The sequence below is a fragment of the Lactuca saligna genome, chromosome 7, assembly GCF_052625555.1.
Source record: "Lactuca saligna cultivar CGN05327 chromosome 7, ASM5262555v1, whole genome shotgun sequence".
Lineage (NCBI taxonomy): Eukaryota > Viridiplantae > Streptophyta > Magnoliopsida > Asterales > Asteraceae > Lactuca > Lactuca saligna.
The window spans coordinates 31,033,478-31,057,346 of NC_136423.1; the positions used below are offsets into that span (position 1 = coordinate 31,033,478).

Sequence of the window (23,869 nt, forward strand, 5' to 3'; positions counted from 1 at the left end):
AACATGATGGAAGCAACGATGTGGATAGCCACATGTAAGACTAAATGTATGATATTAGAGGACCATTGATGTCAACATCATGGGTAATCTCATTGTTTCATAGGCATTTAATGGAATATGGCTAACAATAACAGTGTTAAGGACCAAAACTGCAAGATTTGCCAACCATGAGGACCATTTTTATCAAATGCTAAAAACTAGGACTACACTTTAATATTTGTGTCAACCATATGGACCAAAACTGTAATTTACCATATAGTTGGGCACCATTTGTGACATAACCTACCTATGTGTCATTCACTTTTTTTCCGATAGAAAAGATGATTTGGTAACCGACTTGGAAAGAACAAAACAAATCGGGAAATCCATTGGATCTCATCTCTAGTTGAAATGGCGTCGACCTCCGAGGCTATGCCGTCGTCGGCAATGGAGGAATCTCCAAATTGGCTGGAAATGCCTCCCGAACTGATGACGAGTATACTTCAAAGATTGGGTGCTGTAGAAATACTCAACAGTGCACGGAAAGTATGCACAACGTGGCGGAGAATTTGCAAGGACCCTGAGATATGGAAGACCATCGATATGCACAAACCAGTTGATACTTGGGATACAGATTACGATCTCGAGATTCTTACTAAGCAGGCAGTCGATCTTAGCTGTGGGGAACTGATCGATATCAGTATCGAGTATTTTGGCTCCGATGATCTCCTTGATCACATTTTGCTACGGTAGGTTTCTTCTTCTTCTTCTCAGTTGTCATCGCTATTCAATTTCATACTCATGCTATACGCACCATCAATTGCGAAATACGAATTTTGGTACAAATTTATCATCTGCGTTTTATGGCTTGTGTTATTTGTTGTAAAAACTATTAATTAGGTTTACATCCGTCATAGGCTGGAAGAGAAATTTGAGATGAAGAATGTCAAATTGGTTGAATTTTGGGAAACATAATATAATTCCTGCAAAATCGGAGGAAGAAATACAATAATCTTATCAAACATAATATAAATCCTTCAAAATTGAAGGGAATCAATAGTCTTCCATTATGCTTATTTGCCTAGAAGGCTCACAAGCCATGTTAGACACATATTTGTGCTTTCATCTCTCTTGGTAATTATCATTCATCTCCAAGACATGATTGCTATTGAAATTCATTATCCTCACATCATTGTGAAAACTGAAGACTGTCTTTCTTACATTAACATGCTAAGCTTTTTAGGGCTATCTAACCAATGATTTTCAGTAGTTACAAATTACTGAAAATACGAATGGTGAATTGTGAACAGGTCAAGTAAACTAAAAAATCTTTGCCTTATGAACTGCTTTGATATCACGGGAAGTCGGTTGAGTCAGGCAGTCAAAAGGGTCCCACAATTGGAAAAACTTCACCTTTCTTACATCTCCATCAACATAGAAGACATTGAACTTATCGGACAAAATTGCCCTCACCTCAAGTCCTTCAAATTAAACAAAGAGTTCAGACGCCCACGCATTGAAAATGACGATGATGCCCTTGCGATTGCAAACAACATGCCTGAGTTACGCCATTTACAGGTGTTTGGTAGTAAAATGTCAAACGATGGACTTGAAGCCATTCTTAACAGCTGCCCTCACCTCGAATCACTAGATGTTCGTAGGTGTTTTAATCTGAATCTCGGGGGCAATTTGGGAAAATTGTGTATGGAACGGATTAAAGATTTTAAACGCCCGAATGATTCAACTGAAAACTGTGGGTTTCATCCTCGAATTCATGAATTTGATGACTTTGATGATATGTATTCTTCTGGGTATTCTGATGTTGATGAATTTTCTGAAGGTGATTTCTATGAAGATTATGAATTTTCAGGTGGTAGTGCTGTTTCTGAAGAGGATGATTATGATTATGAGTACTTTGATATATGAATTCGTTATTGGGTACACAATGTATTGCTTATAATCTACAACAATGTACAACTTTTAATTGATTCATCATGTATGATTTTATAAATGAAATGTGATAAAAAGAAATGTTTGAGCAAAGGAATATGGATCCAACACTTTGCGATGAAATTTTGGATATCTTTTTGGGTTATATACTTGTTAAATACATTAATACATGGTTGTAAGTAGATCAAATACCACATATTTAGTTCATACGATGGTTAAAAAGTATAGAGTAAATTACACGAATAGTCCCTATGGTTTACGGTAATTTGCGTATTTGATCCCTAACTTATTTTTTTAACTCGGAAGGTTTTTACCGTGTGTTTTTGTTACGCGTTTGGTCTTTGTGTTACAAAAAAAACTATTTTGTCATTGATTTTTTGATTTATTTAAATAAACACACCCTCAATCCTACCTTTCACCTTACTTTTCATATCCCACAATTTTTTCCTATTTAAATAACAATATTTTTAGATAAGATAGGGATAAAACGTGTAACAAAAACAAACAGTAAGGACTAAGCACGTAACAAAAACAAATAGTAGGGATATTCCTAGTTAAAAAAATAAATTAGGTAACAAGCGTGCATATTACCCCAAACCATAGGGACCATTTGTGTAATTTACTCAAAAGTATACGACTCCATACCTAAACGATGTGTTTAACTTCTAGCTTTAGGCAAAATGCCTACGGTTAAAAATTGCTCACATGTGAAAAGAAAGATACAGGTTTTGAATTGGTCCCAAGTCGGACAAACAAAAAGATATTTTAGAGTGATTTGATTTGGAACTTTTTTAAAATTGTTGTTTAATAGTTATATTATAAATTTATAAATTTATAATTAAATAAAAGATCGTGTTATTAGAAATAAAAATTAGTCAGGTATTTGATTTGATAAATAAGATTTTTATTTGATTAAAAACTTATTAGTTTGATTCTCAAAAATTAAGGTTGTTATTATTATTTTTTAAATATAAATTGATCGAGATCATTTAAGGATTTATAGTCTTTTTTTAATAGATTTTATTTATTCCAACTGGCCAAGCAAAAACAATCAAAAGTGGATTTTCTGTGTAGGGCTGGTTGGTATTATATCATTAGATGAAGGATTTTTGTAACCGCTAAAATCTGAAGGAGTGAAGGTGATTCGAGTTCTATACTTCTATATTCATATCAAGTACTTATATAATATAGTCATATTAACATAATATTGGAAACATAAAACGTTGACTCATAACGCTTTTCATTTATTTTTCTTTAACGGCAAGCATATATGGTGCCAACAAACCTTTTCCAACGTAAATTATGTTTGACTTTATCAACCATATTTCATCTACTAATACATAGAATATATATATTGAGTGATTCTAAATTCACCCTCTATATATAAAAATTATATCCGCTTATAATATTATTACTATCTAGTATTATTTTATTATATACTAGGTGTGAGCCCCATGTATTACATGGGTGTATTTAAAACAATTAAATATGTATAAATATTTGAGAAATTTGAATTTATAAGAAAAATAAGAAAAATATTGAATTACTAAAATTAAAGTGTTTTTTTTTTTTTTTAAATTTAAACAAATATTTAGATAAAATAATCAAAGCAAATTAATTGATATTTTATTTTAAAAATTTGAAGTTATAAGGAAAGTTAATTAATGAAATTGATATGCATTTATTATTAAATTTAAATACCATATGAAATTTAATAAAATAGGAAAACTAAAATTACAAATGGAATAAAAATTAATTCAAAATAACCACAAAATGACATGTGGCAAAATGAATGAGAGTGTGACAAGTGCCAAAAAAAACCTTCATTTATTAAAAAAGACTAATAAATATCATATTAACGTTCATGTTGTACTAATGATATTAGTATATAATAATACTAGATAGTAATACTTAGAGATCATAGTAATATCATTTGTTCTAAATAGGAATTGAACCAATACTTGAATTGATCCTTCCAAAAATAAATAATAGAATTATGTTGAAAGATGCATAAATATTTTCCGTTCATACAATGATAAAAGATATGAATAAGATTTTGGACAAATGACATAAAAGCTCTTAAGTTTTTATAAAAATATCAGTTTTACCTTTGGACGTGTTTACGTCCAGTAAAGTAGTAAAGCAGGACGTTTTATTTAATTTGTTTATTTATACTCTTTTAGCCGATTTCAAGGTAACCTATCAGTTACTTGATGTCAGTAAGCCCTTGAATTTTAGAAAATGTTCAGATTTACCCATAACTTTTAAAAAATATTCGAATTTACCTTTACTTTGATTGTTATGTTGAATATTTTGATTATTATTATTATTATTATTATTATTATTATTATTATTATTATTATTATTATTATTATTATTATTACAACTACTACTACTACTATTATTACCATTACATATTTTTAATACATTTTTAAATGTATAAAAATATTTGTTTAATATATATATATATATATATATATATATATATATAATTGTATTTATTATTTATATATATTTGAAAGCTTATTTATTCCTTTAAAAATGAGTTTTTATATTAAAAAAATATATTTATTTGTATTTAGTAGGTATAAATATATATATATATATATATATATATATATATATATATATATATATATATATATATATTTCATATATAAATATATTATATACATATAAATATAAAAATACATATTTATAAGCTTTATATTATATAAAAAGATATAACTATATGTATTTGCACATATTACTAAGTATAAATACGTATTTATTTCATATTTATATGCATACGATAGTTTTTATACAAAATAAATACATATTTATATGTATGAAATAAAAATAAGCAAACACCAAAACTTTTTTTCTTTTGTTTGATGAATAAGCCAAAGAATTAAAATAAAAAAAAATAAAAAATAAAAAAAACGTTTCGCTTATATGTATTTTACCATCTAATTATGTGTGTGCGTGTGTCTATATATATATATATATATATATATATATATATATATATATATATATATATATATATATATATATATATATATATATATACACACACATTTAGTAATATGTACAAATAAATTTAATTATATCTTTTATACAATATAAACCTTATAAATAGATATATTTTTATTTATATGTATACAATATACTTTTGTATGAAGTACGTATATATTTATACCTACTAAATATAAATATATGTAATTTTAATAGATAAATATTTTTTTAAAGGCATGCATTGGCTTTCAAATGTATATAAATACTAAATAGAAGTAAATATATTTTTTAGAGTAAATATATTTAATAGATAAACATCTATGGTTTTGGGTAATTTGCGCGCTTGGTCCCTAACTTATTTTTTAACTCGGAAAGTCGTTATTGTTTGTTTTTGTTACGCGTTTGGTCTCTACTGTTTCTTTTTGTTACGCGTTTGGGGTTCGGTTCGGGGGTGTGTTTATTTAAATAAATTAAAAAAATAAGAGCAAAATAGTTTTTTTAGGTTATACAGTATCAAATGCGTAACCAAAATAAATAGTAAGGATCTTCCGAATTAAAAAAATAAGTTAAGGACCAAACACACAAATTACCCGAAACCATTGGGACCAGTCGTGTAATTTACTCATATTTTTAAATACTAAATACAAGTAAATATATTTTTCAATCTATAAAAATATTTTATCTACATTTAAAAATAACATATAAAATATTTTTATATATTTAAAAATGTATTAAACATACAATAATAATAATAATAATAATAATAATAATAATAATAATAATAATAATAATAATAATCAAAATCAAAATAATCAAAATAACAATCAAAGTAATGGTAAATACGAACAATTTTGAAAACTTAAGGGTTAATCCAAACATTTTTTAAAAATTAAGGGTAAATTCGAACATTTTTTAAAACTCAAGGGTTTTACTTGTATCAGGTAACCGTAGGGATGTCAAAAAGTCTCTTAGGACCCCGAACCCGTGGGGCCCCGATCCCGAATGGAGAATATTTGTTTAAAAAATCGGGAATGTTAACCCCCGTTTTAGTTTCAGGGCGCGGGGGCGGGGGTAGGTAGTCCCGTCATGAACCCCCACTGGAGACCCCATTAATATATTATTTATATTAATATATATTAATTATAAAAATATAATAAATAACAACAATGATTTTAAACTTTCAAAATTCAATTAAATATAATGTTTTTAAGTTTATAGTATAACGTTTTTAAGATGTTATAATATTTTTATGTTAAATATATAAACTTATGCTATAAATAACTATTTTTTTTATCCAAAATGGTTTCTTTTAGCTCAAAAAATAAACTTCTTTTAGCCTAAACAACACCTTCGTTGGCCCAAAAAAGGCAACCCAAACGGGGGCGGGGAAATGGGGGTAGGGGCGGGGGTAATCCTGGGACTCAGGGGCGGGGGTGGGGATGGGGAGGCTAGAGATTTCAAGGGCGGGGGCGGGGAACAGGAAAATTCTAGGGGTGGGGGCGGGGGATGCAATCCCCACCCCATTTGCCCCCATTGACATCCCTAGGTAACCGGCTGAAAACTGAGTAAATGGTATAAATGAACAAATTAAACAAAACAACTAGCTTTATTGGACCTAAAACACATCTAAGGGTAAAACTGATATTTTTTTGAAAATTTAATATGTCATTTGCCCTAAGATTTTCACGCTAAATGCAATGTTATGCATGCATCTATTCCCAAACCCATGTTATAACGCCCACAAATTCAGGCTACACATAATAAGTAATAAGTATTAAAATTAAAATCCTTGATTAGGATAATCTATAATTGTGCGCCCTGCAGATTATATAATACAAGTTTTGTATTAAAGAAAAATATAAAAAATCAGTCGAATCCTCCATAAATCGTAAAAACAAGTGCTCCAAAACACACACACACACACACACACACACATATATATATATATATATATATATATATATATATAAATGAAGCCTCTCATTCCATTCCTCCCATCATACAAAGCATTCCTCTTAATTCTCTTCTCTTAAATCTCAATTTGTTTCAATTCTAACATTATTTCTCTTTGTTTTAGTCGTCGATGAAGCCCTGCGGTCCCTGAAGTAGTAGTAGCTAGCAAGTAGAAGTTTCGTCAGTGCAGTTTCCCAACTTTTGTCAGGAAGAAGAACCTTTATAAGTTAAGTTACACTCCGATATTTTCAGCGTATCTTATATGTATAGTCATAAGTCATTATGAACATATAAATAAGATTTATCAGTGATTTTAATTCATAATACTGATTGATCTACTTACGGGAGAGATGTCGAAAATGGTTATGGTGGCTTGGTTGTTGGATTTTAGAAAGGCTATATGCTGAAATGGTCCTACCTCCTAACTGTCCTGCCCGATTGATCTTTACTTAATAGACATTGATGAAGACATTGGGATTAGTGAAGAATCTAGACTATAATTATTATAGTCACCATGACTGTGAAACTAGACTAAGGCTTAGTACTTTATGCGTCTAGGTCTTTTCAAAGTACAAAGTAGAGGTTTGTCGAACTCGTCAGTCATCCACTTTTATTATGTGAGTGTATAGTCCCTTTAATGAACATGATTTAATACGAGTATTAAATTAAAGTATTAAATATATGTTGGTAATCGTATATGAATTACATGCTATTGCCTAGATTATATGCTAATATATGTATATATTGTGCTATGATCGAACCATATATATATATATATATATATACACACACACACACACGTTAGGGTTAAATAGATAATATCATATAATATTATTAAAAGTGGCATTGATGAGAAGGAAAAATAATAATAATACCTAATGCTCTGTATGGATTATAAATACACTAGAGATAGGTTAGTGTCACCCAAGAACAAAGTTGGTATTAAAGGTTAGTTACAAACATTGTAATCTAGTCTATGGATAAACTTAGAATTGTGGAAGGTACCTAGTTCAATTAAGTTTGATATAAGGTGTAACATTCTTATCGATAAACTTAGACTTGAAACGTATACATTATACAAGTATGACCAGTAATAGTGGGTTTTGCCGGTTTCCAACATTATTTTCGGCCAAACATTAGTTTTCCGGTCAAACTCCTGTCAATTCCACCACTCTGTCGTTCTTTCATTATTTTATTCCCTTTTCAATTCCCTTCTTTCATTTAACTCCAAATCTCAAGCAATCTTCTTCGATGCTACTCATTATTTAAATGGCCTTCTTAGATTTCCTCTCCATTTAACTCACTTGCTATCCCTCTTCACCTCCATATCACATTCCTTTCTTTCTTCTCTTACATCCAACCTGAATTGCATATGGGAGTTCAAGTTGCAGATGCGTTATGTACAAGCACAACAACAATAACGACTATAAGTAAAGCGAAAGCTTCCCAAAACTTGGTCACATATGTTTATTAGTGTAAATTTCTTGGTAAATCTCATTTAATATTCATCACTTGGAGAAAAACTCTTGTGGGTCATTGCTTGAGTGTTGAAATTGACGATTTGTCGAATAAGTGTCTCTCTAGACTCGATGTTAAGCCTTCAATTTTCTCAGAAAGAAAAGGTTCCAGATGCCCTCAAGTTGATTTAGTCGTCATTGATGTCTGTTGGGACCTTACATGTGCCAAATCTGGATCCATCTTGAAACTTGTTGAAGCTTTCTACTCGGTTCTTCCTTGTAAAGGTGAAATCATTTTGTTAATTGGGGATTTGAGAAAAGAAACCTTCAAGAAAACAAATGGGTTGCCGAATTCATTATGTGTTTTGAAAAGAGAATACATTTTTGGGAAGAGAATGTATGCTACATGTAACATCCCAGAATAGCAAGAGTAGAGTTGAGAGCTAAAAGTGTAAATTTCAAAGGGCAACTCGGCGAGTCCATGGATGGACTCGGCGAGTAGGGTCGCGACTTTGGTCGCGAGTCAAGTGGCATACTCGGCGAGTCCAAAGATGGACTCGGCGAGTAGGTGCTGGGTGGAGAAAACCCTAAATCCGGGGAATGAGCGCTATTAAAAGAACAATATATCCTCTCCCCAGCCTCTTTGATCCCCCTTGAAGTCCAAAAACCCTAGAAAGCGTGATTGAAGAAGATTAGAGTGCATTTGGAGCTTGGGGAGGTGTTTGTTGAAGAAATCTTGAAGGAGAAGAGGCTTGAATCAAAGGGCTTTGCTTGGATTCGAGTTTCATTGCAGTTGGGGCATTCTTTTGAGGTAACATCTCGTTCTTGGGCTATCACTCATATGGATTTATCATTTTGGGGTTTGTAGGGAGTTTATTTTGGTATGTTTTGGAGTTTAAAGGTTAGATCTGAGGTTGCTACCTCAGATCTGGAATATTGAAGGCCTAGAGTGCATTAAAGTTCCTGTGATTGAGTGCTTAGTGAAGCCATCATGTCCGAAACCCTAGCTCTAAAGTGAATAAGGCCCAGATCTCTTTGGATTCACGTAAAGTTTGCCACTTTACGTGATGAATGGATTGTAGGAGGCTAGATCTATGTTTTGGATCAATTGCATGGCCTGGAATGCTTCTGTATGGATTCAGGCTGGTGGTACTCGGCGAGTCACATGCGTGGACTCGACGAGTTGCTTGAAGATGAGCTGGAACTCGACAAGTTGGATGAACAACTCGGCGAGTAGGTTGAAGATAGACTTAGACTCAGCGAGTCTGTTCTTGGACTCGATGAGTATTGTCGAAGAGTCCCAATATTTTCTGGTTGAGTCGAGAATCGGTGAGTCAAGGGATGACTCAGTGAGTTGGGTGCGAGTGGACTCAGAGTTGTTAGACTCGGCGAGTCTCGGGGTGACTCGGCGAGTTAAGTCGCGGATTGAGGGGAGTTCTGAGCATAGGGACTCGACGAGTCATTGGGTTGACTCGGCGAGTAGAGTCAATCAGGGGTAGACTTTGACTTTGTCCAAGGTTGACCAGTTGTCGTCCAGGGGTATTTTGGTAATTATGGGTATTTATTGAGTTGAGTGTTTTGGTGTTTAGTGGAGGAGTTCGTGTCGGAGTTTGGAGCAACGGGATCTTATCCTTTCAGCCGACAGCTCGAGGTGAGTTATCCTCACTATATCAACAGGGTCTAAGGCACCAAGGCCGACCTTTATTGGATTATGATTCGGATATGGTTGTTATGTTATTTCTTGACATGTCTGCATCCTGGTAGCTAGGATGGTATATGCTAGAGACCTGATTAAGCTCAGTTTCCCGATATGTAGAGTGATGCTATGCTTGTGACCGGTTAGGTCGGTAACCTGGTTAGGGCAATGATATGTTATGTGATATGCTTGATCGGTTTGTTGACTATGACTGTTATATGATTGTTTGTTATGTGCACATGGACTAGAGACGGGTTGAGGCGGGTCCTGCTTTGTGTTGTAGGCCAAGATACCCAGGGCGGACCAGATGTTCCGAAGGCCTAGCGAGCGGTCCGGATAGGCTGTAGGCCCCATGAGGGCGGACTAGACGCGCCGAGGCTCGGTGAGTGGACCAGGCCAACTGAAGGCCCGATGCGGGCGGACCAGTCATACTGTAGACTCAGAGAGTGGACCAGGTAGGTTGAAGGCTCGGTGCGGGCGGACCAACCACAGTGTAGACTCGAAGGACATGACTAGACTCGGAGGGTGGATCCGGTGGACTGAAGGCCCGATACGGCGGACCAGTCACACAGTAAACCTGATATGCATGGCTGTTCTATGTTCTGTTATGTTATGTATGGTTTTTATGCTATGGGCCGGAAGGCAACATGTTATGGGCCGGAAGGCAATATGTTTTGGACCGGAAGGTCGTAGCCTGGAAGGGCGTATACGTGGTTGGTATTTTGGGGGTATCTCACTAAGCTTTCGGGCTTACAGTTGTGGTTTAATGTTTTTCAGGTTTTTCAGGAGTCTGTGGCAAGGCAAAGGCGTGATCGTACCGTTCCTCGCGTTGATGTTTTATGAAAGGGACCTGGGAATATTCTGTTAAATAATGTATTGAAAACCTTTTTGTAATAATTTAATGAAATCGGATTGTTTTTGAAAAATTTAAATTAGTTGGATTTTTCGGTCGTTACAAGTTGGTATCAGAGCCTTGGTTTGAGTGAATTGGAGGAACACTTGTGTGACTCCAGTCTCAAATCGAGGAGGGTTTTCAAAAGTGAATTTAAAATGGTTTTCAAAATAAGTAAAGGAGGACGCGGATGTACGATCAGCCGGAGCCAGTAAGTAACCCCAAATTACCATTCATGACATTTATTTGTTTGAGCTTTAATAGAACAGCATGCTAGTGATAGGCTAAGGATCTTCAGGATTTCATGATAATGTTGCCTGTTATGTGATGCCTGCTAGCCTAGGGTTCCTCTATTGAGAGTTCTAGTGTTCCTCTAGGAGTGAGGATCGAGCGCTTGCTATGTATATTTGTCACTAGGGTGTTGTGGTAGTACTTCATACAAATATGGGTAGGCGTGGAAGGTAGTATGGGCCCGTACTACTGAAAGCACAGGACCCATACGCGTATCAGGGAAACCATGACCTCTAGGGTTGGGTTGAGAGTTGGTTCCCAGGATAGTGGGAGGTGTCTGAGATTTTGGTGTTTTATTTTCAGTATGGAGATTTCAGGGCATGCTGGGAGTGGATCCGGGTCAGGATCAGGAGCAGGAGAGGGGGTTTCGGGTGGGTCCGTACCGCCCGAGGTTGTCGGTCAGATGAGTACGCGCGAGTTGGATGCGAGGATTCGTGAGATCCTGCACGAGGAGGTTGCTGCATTGTTCTGGGCCGAGCTGCCGGAACTGTTTGGGTCGATCAAGACCGCCATGGTGGAGTATTTTAATGAGCGTTATGCGGCTCTCACGGAGATGGCTGCCGCGACGGCTACGAAGGCTGTAGCAGCGGCAGGGGGGGAGCTAGTAGAGGTTTTCAGTATCGGGACTTCGATAATACGAAGCCACCCACCTTCGATGGAGTTCAGGATCCGATCGTTGCTATGAGATGGTTATCAGACGTGGAGGGGTGTTTCTTCACGTGTTCAAGCTCTGCTGATCAGAGGGTGAGGTGTGCTCTGAACCTGTTAAGGCTCGGGGCAAAGGATTGGTGGAGATTGACCACGGGGTCATACTCGGATGCGCAGAGGGTTGCGATTTCATGGGATCAGTTCAGAGAGATGTTCAACACTCGCTATGTTCTGCAGGTCGAGAGGGAGAGGTTGGGTCAGGAGTTCCTTGAGCTGAAGCTGGATACGGAGTCGGTGATGGAAATCACCAGGATGTTTACTGAGGGGGCGATGTTTTGCCTTGAGTTCACTTCGGAGCAGGCTCAGATGTCCCGATATCTGAGTATGCTAAAGAGGGACATCAGGCAGTTTGTGTCCGTGCAAAGGTGCGAGACCTTGTTGGAGTTGCAGGAGGCCACCAGATGGCGTGAGTTAGAGATTGATTTGCAGATGCGTGAGCTGAGGCAAGCTCCGGTTCAGTCGCAGCCAGCGACGAAACGGTCTAAGACCGTTGATTCCAGGATGGGAGATCAGGGCAGGCACGTTTGTGGGAAGTGTGGGAGGGGTCACACCGGAGTTTGTCGGTCCGGTGGTACATGCCGCAAGTGCGGAAAGGAGGGACACTATGCACGGGATTGTCGACAGTCAGTGCCGGTTCGGGATTTGAGGATATGTTATCATTGTCATCAAGTTGGACACTTGAGGGTCAACTGTCCACAGCTTGCTGCAGGACCGGTGGAGGCTCCAGTACCGGCCACGTTGTGGATCACAGGTGGAGGTCAGCGTGGAGCGGAGCCCCCAAGGGCTTAGGGTTATGCTTTTCAGCTTGCAGCGGAGGACGTTCGAGCAGCACCAGATGCAGCTTCGGGTATGTTTCTTTCTTGTTATCTTGTTTATTATGATTATCATGGAGTATCGTTTATCTGCTAGTCTCGTTGGGTGGTTTTCATTTTAGTATCCGTTGTTCCTTGAGGGTTTGGCATGGGTATGGGTTAGTATTTCGTGTTATCGCTGATTATCTCTTGTGAGGATCATTGGTGGATACGGCGTTGGTTTGAATGTCGGGTAGCATCTGCAGACTGAGGAATGGATATTTGAAGATTGGGCTCCTTTCGAGCGGGACGATCGGTGTGGAAATGTGTTTTTGCGAAGGTTGCTAGTGCTAGTAGGAATCAGTCTGAGTGTAAATGTGGGTTTTGTGCAAGGTTATCTTGGGAGGTCGGTGATAACGATCGGGGGTTGGTAGTCAGTGCCTTAAGTGGGGGAGAACTGGAGAGTTCTCCGGAGGATCGACGAGTATGAAAGGTTGTTTACCTGCATGGAATTCAGTAGTGTCTCGGTCAGCCGAGGGCTTTTGTTGGTATGAGTAAATGGCAGGCGTGTAGGGCGAGATACAGACCAAGAGCTTGATTGTGCAGGGCCTGGGATCAGGCCGGGATCGAGTATGTATGATGGAGATAGAGTTCGGAACCCCTAGGGGCTAGAATAGTATGCATGGGAGGTTTTCCCAGAGAGGTAACTCGGACTGTTGATTGCTAGTTGAGCGGTCCGGATAGACTGAAGGCCAATGGGCGTACCAGTCAGGCCGAAGGCTCGGTGAACGGTCCAACTAGACTGAAGGCCCTGGAGGGCGGTCCAGGTCTGCTGAAGGTTATGAGAGTGGTCCAGTTTGATTGAAGGCCTGGTAAGGCGGTCCAGTCATGCTGAAGACTCCGCATGTGTCGTTAGATCGATGTGAGGTAATGGATTGAGTATGTCGCGATATGTTAGCGTTGCAAGGTCTGGCCCCGGAGATTGATCGCAATCAGTGAAGGTAGTGCATGGACTTGAGAGTCTTCTCGGTGGATTCAGAGTATGTATGGTGTATGGGATAGCAGTTACGCTATAAAGAGGTGGTGTAGCGTTGGGTGAGCACCGTAGTACTTGTCGTGGTGACAAGGCGGTCGAGTGGTTTTCCTTGGTGAGGAAAGAGAGAGGAATGTAATTCCGAAGGGGAGTGCAAATTCACGGAAGTGGAAGCGGCAGTGTAGAGTTATGATCGGAGTAGTCCGACGATGGTCATTGAGTAGCGTGTGTGGCGGCGGTTTGGGATGACATCATGAGGGGATGTCTGCTGGGGTTGCAGAAGGATTTTCCGAGGCTGTAAAGTCAAGAGGCTCGTAAGGGGTGCAGATATTGAGTTGTGGGTTCCCAGCTTGATTTCGAGAAAGGATTTGTGTATCAGTGGTTCATCCTAAGAGATGTTTTGAGGGTCGTCAGAGTGGTGGGTTTCCTAACCCGAGGGTGCTAGAGCTAGTTCAGCATGTGCATGCGATTGCAAGAAGAGAACTCATGGAAGTCGCCCTGAAGAGTGTGTCTTTCTGTCAGCATGGAGTGGATAGAGTTGGACTCGGATCGGGAATCGGGTGGTGCACAGTTATTATTATCTCATATGGGTCGAGTAATAGTTGTGATTTGGAGCAGTGATGCATCATGGGTGTTACTCGGTTGTGGTGTGTGGATATTAGAGGGTAAAGCTGGTGCCCGGTTTGAGACGGTGGTCAGGACACCGCAAGGAAGGAGAAAGTGAGTTCGAGTTTCGATGGCTATGCCTTGAGGGACCTGGTCCGGTTAGGGCCAGGTGGCGTGTTGTGGGAGTATTTTTGGAGATGTGTTGCCGTAGGCTTCGAGGATGAAGCCTAATTTAAGTGGGGGAGAATTGTAACATCCCAGAATAGCAAGAGTAGAGTTGAGGGCTAAAAGTGTAAATTTTAAAGGGCAACTCGGCGAGTCCATGGATGGACTCGGCAAGTAGGGTCGCGACTTTGGTTGCGAGTCAAGTGGCCTACTCGGCAAGTCCAAAGATGGACTCGGCGAGTAGGTGCTGGGTGGAGAAAACCCTAAATTCGGGGAATGAGCCCTATTTAAAGAACATTATATCGTCTCCCCAACTTCTTTGATCCCCCTTGAAGTCCAGAAACCCTAGAAAGCATGATTGAAGAAGATTAGAGCGCATTTGGAGCTTGAGGAGGTGTTCGTTGAAGAAATCTTGAAGGAGAAGAGGCTTGGATCAAAGGGCTTTGCTTGGATTCGAGTTTCATTGCATTTGGGGCATTTTTTTGAGGTAACATCTCGTTCTTGGGCTATCACTCATATGGATTCATCATTTTGGGGTTTGTGGGGAGTAGGGATGGCAAAAGAAACCGAACCCGATGGTGAAAACCGAAAACCGACATATTAGGGTCGGTTAATTGGGGTCGGGATCGGGTTTGGTATGCTTTTAGAAAATTTTCGTGGGTTTGGTTACGGGGACGGTAAACAAAATACCCGTCCCGATTGCCCGAAATCAAAACCAAAACCGAAACCCGTTACCTAAAACCGTTAATATGATTATATATATATATATATATATATATATATATATATATATATATATATATATATATATATATGTATGTATGTATGTATATTAATTTCTTTGAGTTATCTTCTTTGTTGTGAACGATTTAAAGATAATTTCTTGAGATAGCTTCATGTTTATTTGTAATGCTAGTGTTTTGACATTTTTTATTCATATTACTTAGAGTAATAGTGATATTATGGTTTATGAATGCTAGTGTCTTTATTATTTTTGTTGCCACTAGTAACCAATTATGTATCAGAACAAATATGTATGCTCTTAGTAGTTTTGTAAATTATCAAAATTATTTTGGATATGAATTTATGTTTGCATCACTAATTCTAATGGTTTGTATTCTCATTTCATCAAAATTATTTTTAATTTGAATATTAAACGGGGATCCCCGTTACCCCGTTGGGATACCCGCAAACCCGATAGTGTTTGATAAACGGATACCCGTTGGGAATTGAGCCGGTGATGGGATCGATTTTCATATTCGGGGATGGGGGCGGGATTACCAAAACCCGTCCCAAACCCGCCCCGTTGCCATCCCTAGTGGGGAGTTTATTTTGGTATGTTTTGGACTTTGGAGGTTAGATCTGAGGTTGTTACCTCAGATCTAGAATATTGAAGGTCTAGAGTGCATTAAAGTTCCTGTGATTGAGTGCTTAGTGAAGCCATTATGTCCCAAACCCTAGCTCTAAAGTGAATAAGGCCTAGATTTCTTTGGATTCACGTAAAGTTTGCCACTTTACGTGATGAATGGATTGTAGGAGGCTAGATCTATGTTTTGGATCAATTGCATGGCCTGGAATGCTTCTGTATGGATTCAGACCGGTGGTACTCGGCAAGTCACATGGGTGGACTCGACGAGTTGCTTGAAGATGAGCTGGAACTCGACGAGTTGGATGAACAACTCGGCGAGTAGGTTGAAGATAGCCATAGACTCAGCGAGTCTGTTCTTGGACTCGACGAGTCTTGTCGAAGAGTCCCAATATTTTCTGGTTGAGTCGAGAATCGGTGAGTCAAGGGATGACTCACTGAGTTGGGTGCGAGTGGACTCAGAGTTTTTGGACTCGGCGAGTCTCGGGGTGACTCGGCGAGTTAGGTCGCGGATTGAGGGAAGTTCTGAGCATAGGGACTCGGCAAGTCATCGGGTTGACTCGGCGAGTAGAGTCAGTCAGGGGTAGACTTTGACTTTGTCCAAGGTTGACCAGTTGTCGTCCAGGGGTATTTTGGTAATTATGGGTATTTATTGAGTTGAGTGTTTTGGTGTTCAGTGGAGGAGTTCGTGTCGGAGTTTGGAGTAGCGGGATCTTATCCTTTCAGCCGACAGTTCGAGGTGAGTTATCCTCACTATATCAACAGGGTCTAAGGCACTAAGGCCGGCCCTTTATTGGATTATGATTCGGATATGGTTGTTATGTTATTTCTTGACATGTCTGCATCCTGGTAGCTAGGATGGTATATGCTAGAGACCTGATTAAGGTCAGTTTCCCGATATGTAGAGTGATGCTATGCTCGTGACCGGTTAGGTCGGTAACCTGGTTAGGGCAATGATATGTTATGTGATATGCTTGATCGGTTTGTCGACTATGACTGTTATATGATTGTTTGTTATGTGCACATGGACTTGAGACGGGTTGAGGCGGGTCCTGCTTTATGTTGTAGGCCAAGATACCCAGGGCGGACCGGTTGTTCCGAAGGCCCAGCGAGCGGTTCGGATAGGCTGTAGGCCCTATGAGGGCGGACCAGACGTGCCGAGGCTCGGAGAGTGGACCAGGGTGACTGAAGGCCCGATGCGGGCGGACCAGTCATACTGTAGACTCAGAGAGTGGACCAGGTAGGTTGAAGGCCTGGTGCGGGCGGACCAACCACAGTGTAGACTCGAAGGACATGACTAGACTCGGAGGGTGGATCCGGTGGACTGAAGGCCCGATATAGCGGACCAGTCACACAGTAAACCCGATATGCATAACTGTTCTATGTTTTGTTATGTTATGTATGGTTTTTATGCTATGGGCCGGAAGGCAACATGTTATGGGCCGGAAGGCAATATGTTTTGGACCGGAAGGTCGTATCCTGGAAGGGCGTATACGTGGTTGGTATTTTGGGGTATCTCACTAAGCTTTCGGGCTTACAGTTGTGGTTTAATGTTTTTCAGGTTCTTCAGGAGTCTGTGGCAAGGCAAAGACGTGATCGTACCGTTCCTCGTGTTTATGTTTTATGAAAGGGACCTGGGAATATTCTGTTAAATAATGTATTGAAAACCTTTTTGTAATAATTTAATGAAATCGGATTGTTTTTTAAAAATTTAAATTAGTTGGATTTTTCGGTCGTTACACTACAAAAGCTCAATTTAAAGATAATGGTACATTCCATGACCTCCAGATCGAGTGTGATACATGCAGCCTGGATCCTCGACTGGTGGTCCATTTGGACGAGAAGATAGTAATGCAGGTGAAGCATCTGTTATGGAAGTTCTGAGGGAATTACACATTTGGCCGGAGAAGATAGTGATACAGAAGGGATTTTGGAGTTTGACCGGAGAAGATAACCGGGAAACTCATGTTTGGCCGGAAACAGCATCGGAAACAAGCAAAACCAACTATTACCGGTCATACTGGTATAATGTATACGTTTCAACAAGTTCAAGGTTAATAAAACACGAAAAATAATTTAGTGATTAAATGTGACTAAAAACTAAAATACATTACCCTCTCAAGTCATTATCCCTATAGTAAACTACATCTAAATTATTTCATCAGAACTTATAATCGAGAAAATAAGCCATATGATAATTTTTTGTGGGCTAACTATGATTAGACGGCTATTGACTAGTTGCATCATCATTAAATACTAGAAAACAAAATAATGTAAAATTTTCTAGAAAATGATAGATCTTTCTTTTGAAGAGTTCTAATTTAACAAAATAAAAAGATAAGAAATTTAATGATAATAATATATAATGTACCACGAGTCAAACATGAAGTTCGTATTTGACTCAAAAATGTATTCATCATGAGGATTTATATGCTTTATGAATACATGTTTGAACCGTAACCAATTTTTTTGACCAATATCGACAATCTGTTTTTAATATCTTTTCAATCACATACAAATATCTACTTCAAATTCTATTTGAGACTAATAGACTAGTTTGTAATGTTAATTGTCAGATTACTTTACACAAGACGCTAATAAATCATTTGGCAATTAATATTCAATATCAATTAAAAATGAATACATTAGAGAATATAAGACTGTTACATTCATATCATGTTGGAAAATTGTCCAGCAAAACTTAAATAATTAGAAAACAATCGACAAGAAAATAAATATATTAATGACGAGTTGAAGCCGATGCACAAGCATCGCTAAACAGCTTTGAACACTTTATTTATTATTTTATTCATCCAATACATCCAAATTTAATATTTGTAGATTTCAACACTTCAAATTTCTAATCATTTAAATTTCTTCTAATCTTAAATAATTATTTCTATGTGCTAAATAGTTCTTTCGACATGGGTGTTTCTATACTACTACAGCAGTACTATCGTTGATTTTTTTAACATGTATAACCTTGAAGTGTACTTTGACTTTTGTATCCATATGTTTTTAGTTAGTTTATAAAATCCATATTGAATATTGAATATGATTTTTTTTAACATTTAGTAATTTGATCTTCAGTTTATAATAAGTTTTATTTTTTATTTACTCAAAATTAAAACTTTCATGCATGTTTTTATTATCCACATAAAAAAAGATATTAATCAAACTAACCATTATATAATGGCAATATAAAGAAAATAACGTTAATTTATTTACTATTTTGAAAAACGGTCAACTAGTTTGCAACGGGTTATTATGTAGTTGAGTACGGCCTAGACCGACCCGTTTCGAAGTGGGTTCCGAACTATGTGCTCTTTACGTAATGAACTTCTGGAATGCAAACTGAAATATGCGACATGTCGAATATATTTGACACGGTAAAAATGGCATGCAATCCTGACAATATTGAGATTTTAGGAGTTCTTTTTTTTACTTGTTTTATGGATTATTAACCAAAAAAACCTAATTCGCGTTAGCTCTCGTTTCCTTTGTTTTAATATGATCGGGAAAATGAAAGAAATTGTAGATAAAAACGTTACAACTCCATTAATATAACCAACAATAAATCACCAAAAGTTACGCAATGCATATGCATCCGTTTACCATTTCCCAAGTTTCTATTCTCACAGGAGTTGTTCATTCTAAGGACAAGATAGTAAACGTTAACCATTTCCCAAGTTTCTATTCTCACAAGAGTTGTTCATTCTAAGGACAAGATCGTAAACTCAACGCATATACAAAGTGTTAGCTCTATCCTCTCAACTTGCATAGAGGGCTCGAGTCTTTAAACACTTTTGGAGTCATATTACCATTACACATGGAACCACGGGATGGGTGTGCAAAGTTCATCCCGACCATAACTTATTACAAGTGAGCATGATATGGTTTATTATAGGTTTTTTTTTCCAAAATTGAATTGCAAACTGCAAATGCGGTTTTTCCAATTACGACTAGCAGAATTGAAATAGCGAAATTCTTGGGTCATCTCAATGGGTTCAGAAACCACACGTTTCTCCTCCTTGGCCACTCCACTAGTGGCTCGGCTTCGTCCTAGAAGCTACAACTTCCGCCTCTTTAGGCTTCGCTATCGCTCATGACTGGTATATCCGTATATGGATCTCTCTATGTAGTGGTCGGCCTTCTAGAAGCTTCGCCAGCGTCTCTTCCGCTTTTTCCTTTCAAAAATTGAAATAAAGAAAGAATTTTTCCACTGGTATTCTACACTCGATCTCTACTCATATTATTGGAAGCTCTTGTCAAAGGATTTTACCTCTATTGGACCTAAAGCTTTCAAATCGGATGTTTGATTTTTGCATTTCAAAATTTTGCGGTATTTTCACTATGTGGTTCGATTTTTTGTTCATTTCAGTGTCATAACCGAATTTACAATATTTGGTATTTTCTACAAAAATGGTGCATGGACAAAAGTTTCAATATTTTCAACAATTTGATAAAAAAAATACTAAACTTAATTTTTTGACAATAAAGTTCTAACTACTAGTAATTTTTGACACGCTTACCTTTTTTGCCGGTTAGCATCTAATTAGGATTTCCTGTCAAAAAAATAAAGTTCATGATATTCTTATCAAATTGTGAATTAGGACTTTACTGCCAAAAGTATAAAGTTTAGGACTTTTTTTTGTCAAATAGTTGAAAATATTAGGACTTTAGTGCATATATCTCTTTTTTGTTAGAAATTTAATACTATGATAGTCTTTAAACATAAGAGCTATTGAAAACAACTCTGGTCAGCTAGATCCTATTGAACTCCTTAACGTTTGTTCTTGTTAAAAAGTTTTTTTTTAATCTCAACAAATCGACATTGAATAAAATGGAAATAATCAATAAAGAAAGAAAAAAACAGGCTTGTGTTGGTTTTTTGCACTCCTAAAAATGGAGAACTAAGAAACCGAAAAAGACGATATTTCCCTCCTTACCCCTTCTCCACATTCACACCTTTTGACTAGGTGTTTGTTGTTTGTGTTTCTACAACTTGTCCCCTCTTTTCAGTTCAAGATTTGGCGGCGAACCAATAAGAAAATTTTACAAGTCTTCTCACCCTCTCTCACTCTCTTTTTTGCATCGGTTTCCCTTGATCTTGATTGTAGCAGGGTAAAGATGATAACGGTAAGAAAAACAGTGGTGATGCTGCGAAAATCACAATTAAATGTTCTTAGACTACAAATTGGGTCTCACGGGGCGATAAAATTATTTATTTTTAGGGAAACCAAGACTAGAAACTAAAGTCCTAATATTTCCAACGATTTGATAAGAAAGTTTTAAACTTTATTTTTAACAGTAAAATCCTAATTACTTGCTAACCGAGAAAAAAGGGTAATTGTGTCAAAAACTGACGGTAGTTATGATTTTACTATCAAAAAAATAAAATTTAGGATATTCTTATCAAATTGTTTAAAATATTGGGAGTTTATTTTATATATCCCTTTTCATTATTTACAAACAAAAATTAATATATTTTCATTACTTACAAAAATGGCCTTGTACAACATCTTTTCTTTATTGACATAAGTGGTCCTCGGACAAAATTTAGCTTCTTTGCTTTATTTACATAAATGGTCATTATAGAACATATTTAACATATGTACATAAATGGTCCTTATACCTACATATATACATATAAACGACACAACACGTGTTTTGGCGATTTTTCACTAAAAACTGCACCAGACCAGAAAAGCGATTAAAAAAAACCAATGGTTCAGCTTTTCAATATTGGTTCAGTTTCTACTTACTCCTATAACTTGTTTAGAAAACCAATCACACTTACAAACGTCACTAGTTGTTTGGGACCATAATATCAAAATATGATGCCCATTACTTCAGTCAAGACACCCATCCTACATAAGTGTAGTGGTTATGATAATTTTGTTTTCAAATAAGTAAACATATCCCTACTTTTAAAAACTCTTTGAAAAGGTATATTCATGAACGTACATATTATACATATACTATATTCGTTATACATACATATACAACATGCTATTTTCATGCATAAACACATTATAATATATGTACTCATTCTACATATAGTATATACATGAAAATAATGTTGGGAATCAAATATCACTTGTCGAGAATCAGAAGAGCTCTAATACATTTATCTAGCTTTGATACCAGATTGTTTGGTAAACAACAAAACAAGTTAAGTACCTCAAACAAAAAATAAACAAGCTTTAGTGAAACATGTGGAATAAACATCTAAAAACTGAAATAAAAAACTAAACACAATATTTAACGTGGTTTGGTCAAAGTGACCTACGTCCACGGGCAAACAAGAAAGAGAGAGGATTTTATTAAACTTCCAAGAACAATTTAAATCACACACAAAGGGTACACCTCACTTGAGGTTTCAAAATAAAGGAATCTCTCGTTCTTACTAACTACTCCAAAGGATATTCTCTTAACCTCACAGTGATTACTTTCTTGAAATATTTTTGTGTACAAAATAATGAATAGAGATATGAGCCTATTTATAGAAAATCACGAGAAACCCTAATTCTTATAGGCCATACCATCCATAATTTGCCCATAACCGGGTACCCTGATATCCAACTAATTACAGGATGCCATGCAAGTGCTCCTGGAACCTTCAATCTTCAGAGACAACACTTAAGCACCAGTCATGCCATACATCGCACCATGCTCCATAGGGGCATCCACCTGGAGAAAGTTCATCTTTCGAGAAACCTAGGACTTCCTTAAAAATTCTAGCATACCTTACAACCAAAAGGGTGTATCATCCAAGTAAATGACCCACTATGTTCCATGATGGCAAACCAAGCATCACCAATGGCATATCATATGCCACCAATGGTACATCATGTGCCATGATGGCACATCATGCCCTTTGGTGGAGCATCATCCTTCCAATAGTATATAAGCAACATATCAACACTCATAATCTCATTAGGGTCACCAACATGATGCATCACGACCATAAGGTGGTGTAACTTGACTAATAATGGTGCACTTTGTGTCATGAATGGCACACCTTATCACTTGGTGACGTATCATGTGCATGAAGCTTCTTTTGATGCTCCAGTCTTGTGTCGGATTCTCCATCCCAATTCCAAATGCTCCATTGTGTTTCGAAATTCTCTATTTATTTCTAGATATTCCGTTGAATTCTAGATGCTCCATTCAATATCTATATGCTTTATTGAAGTCTAGATGATCAATTGATATCTAGATACTACATTCAATATCTAGATGCTCCATTGAATTCTAGATGCTTCATTTAATATCTAGATGCTCCATTCAATATCTAGACGCTCCATTAGGATGCTCAAGCATATTTGATCAACTCTTTACAGCCCAACAAATAGGACATATAAACACGCATTTATTAGAAATTAATTATCACAAAATAAGTTTAGGGACATTTATTTATGGAAATATCTCACCTTTAGTAGTTGCACTAGTCTCATTTATATATAAGTTTGTTTGGTTATCTAGAAGTCACCTAATGATATACATAGTTGTGTTAATAACTTCATAATTACACTTTAATTACTCTAATTATTAATCATAACCTCAAACATACCATTTTAATCGTTTTGTATCTCCTTAATACCATTAGAAAGCATAAAAGAAAATTAGACTTGATTTTTACTTGTATTGATGAACGATTGTTGTTTTCTCAACAACCTTTTGGTCGATGGAGTCATACATCAAATAAATTATGAATTAACCTAGATGGATCGATTCAATATATTTGATGGCCAAAAATCAAAATTCAAGCTTCACATTCCAATAGATCAAGTCCAATTCATTCCTAGTCTTATTTATTTCGAATCCATTGACATAGTATGGCCCAATGTCCTTCAAAACATGTTTCAAACGTCTTAAAATTATTAATTCACGATTATTCAAGATTAAAATTTGCTAGTCCAATGTTATAATACGCTAACAACTAGATTAAACTCACTAGAAGACATATAACCTTCTATTTA

The 23,869-nt window shown here is 36.9% G+C and overlaps 1 protein-coding gene across 1 annotated transcript; it reads left to right on the top strand.

Annotated features, from left to right (window-relative positions):
* The first annotated feature begins 315 nt into the window (after window positions 1-315).
* On the top strand, window positions 316-2,022 carry LOC145006547 (F-box protein SKIP19-like). Its single transcript, XM_078965624.1, has 2 exons — window positions 316-728; window positions 1,290-2,022. Exons 1-2 carry the CDS (start codon window positions 391-393, stop codon window positions 1,903-1,905), a joined length of 954 nt encoding a protein of 317 aa, XP_078821750.1. The 5' UTR covers window positions 316-390; the 3' UTR covers window positions 1,906-2,022.
* The last annotated feature ends 21,847 nt before the right edge of the window (window positions 2,023-23,869 follow it).

Coding starts and splice junctions, on each gene's coding strand:
- LOC145006547 (XM_078965624.1), top strand. CDS start 391: ATGGCGTCGACCTCCGAGGCTATGCCGTCGTCGGCAATGGAGGAATCT. Junction 729..1,289: donor CTTGATCACATTTTGCTACG/GTAGGTTTCTTC, acceptor AATTGTGAACAG/GTCAAGTAAACTAAAAAATC.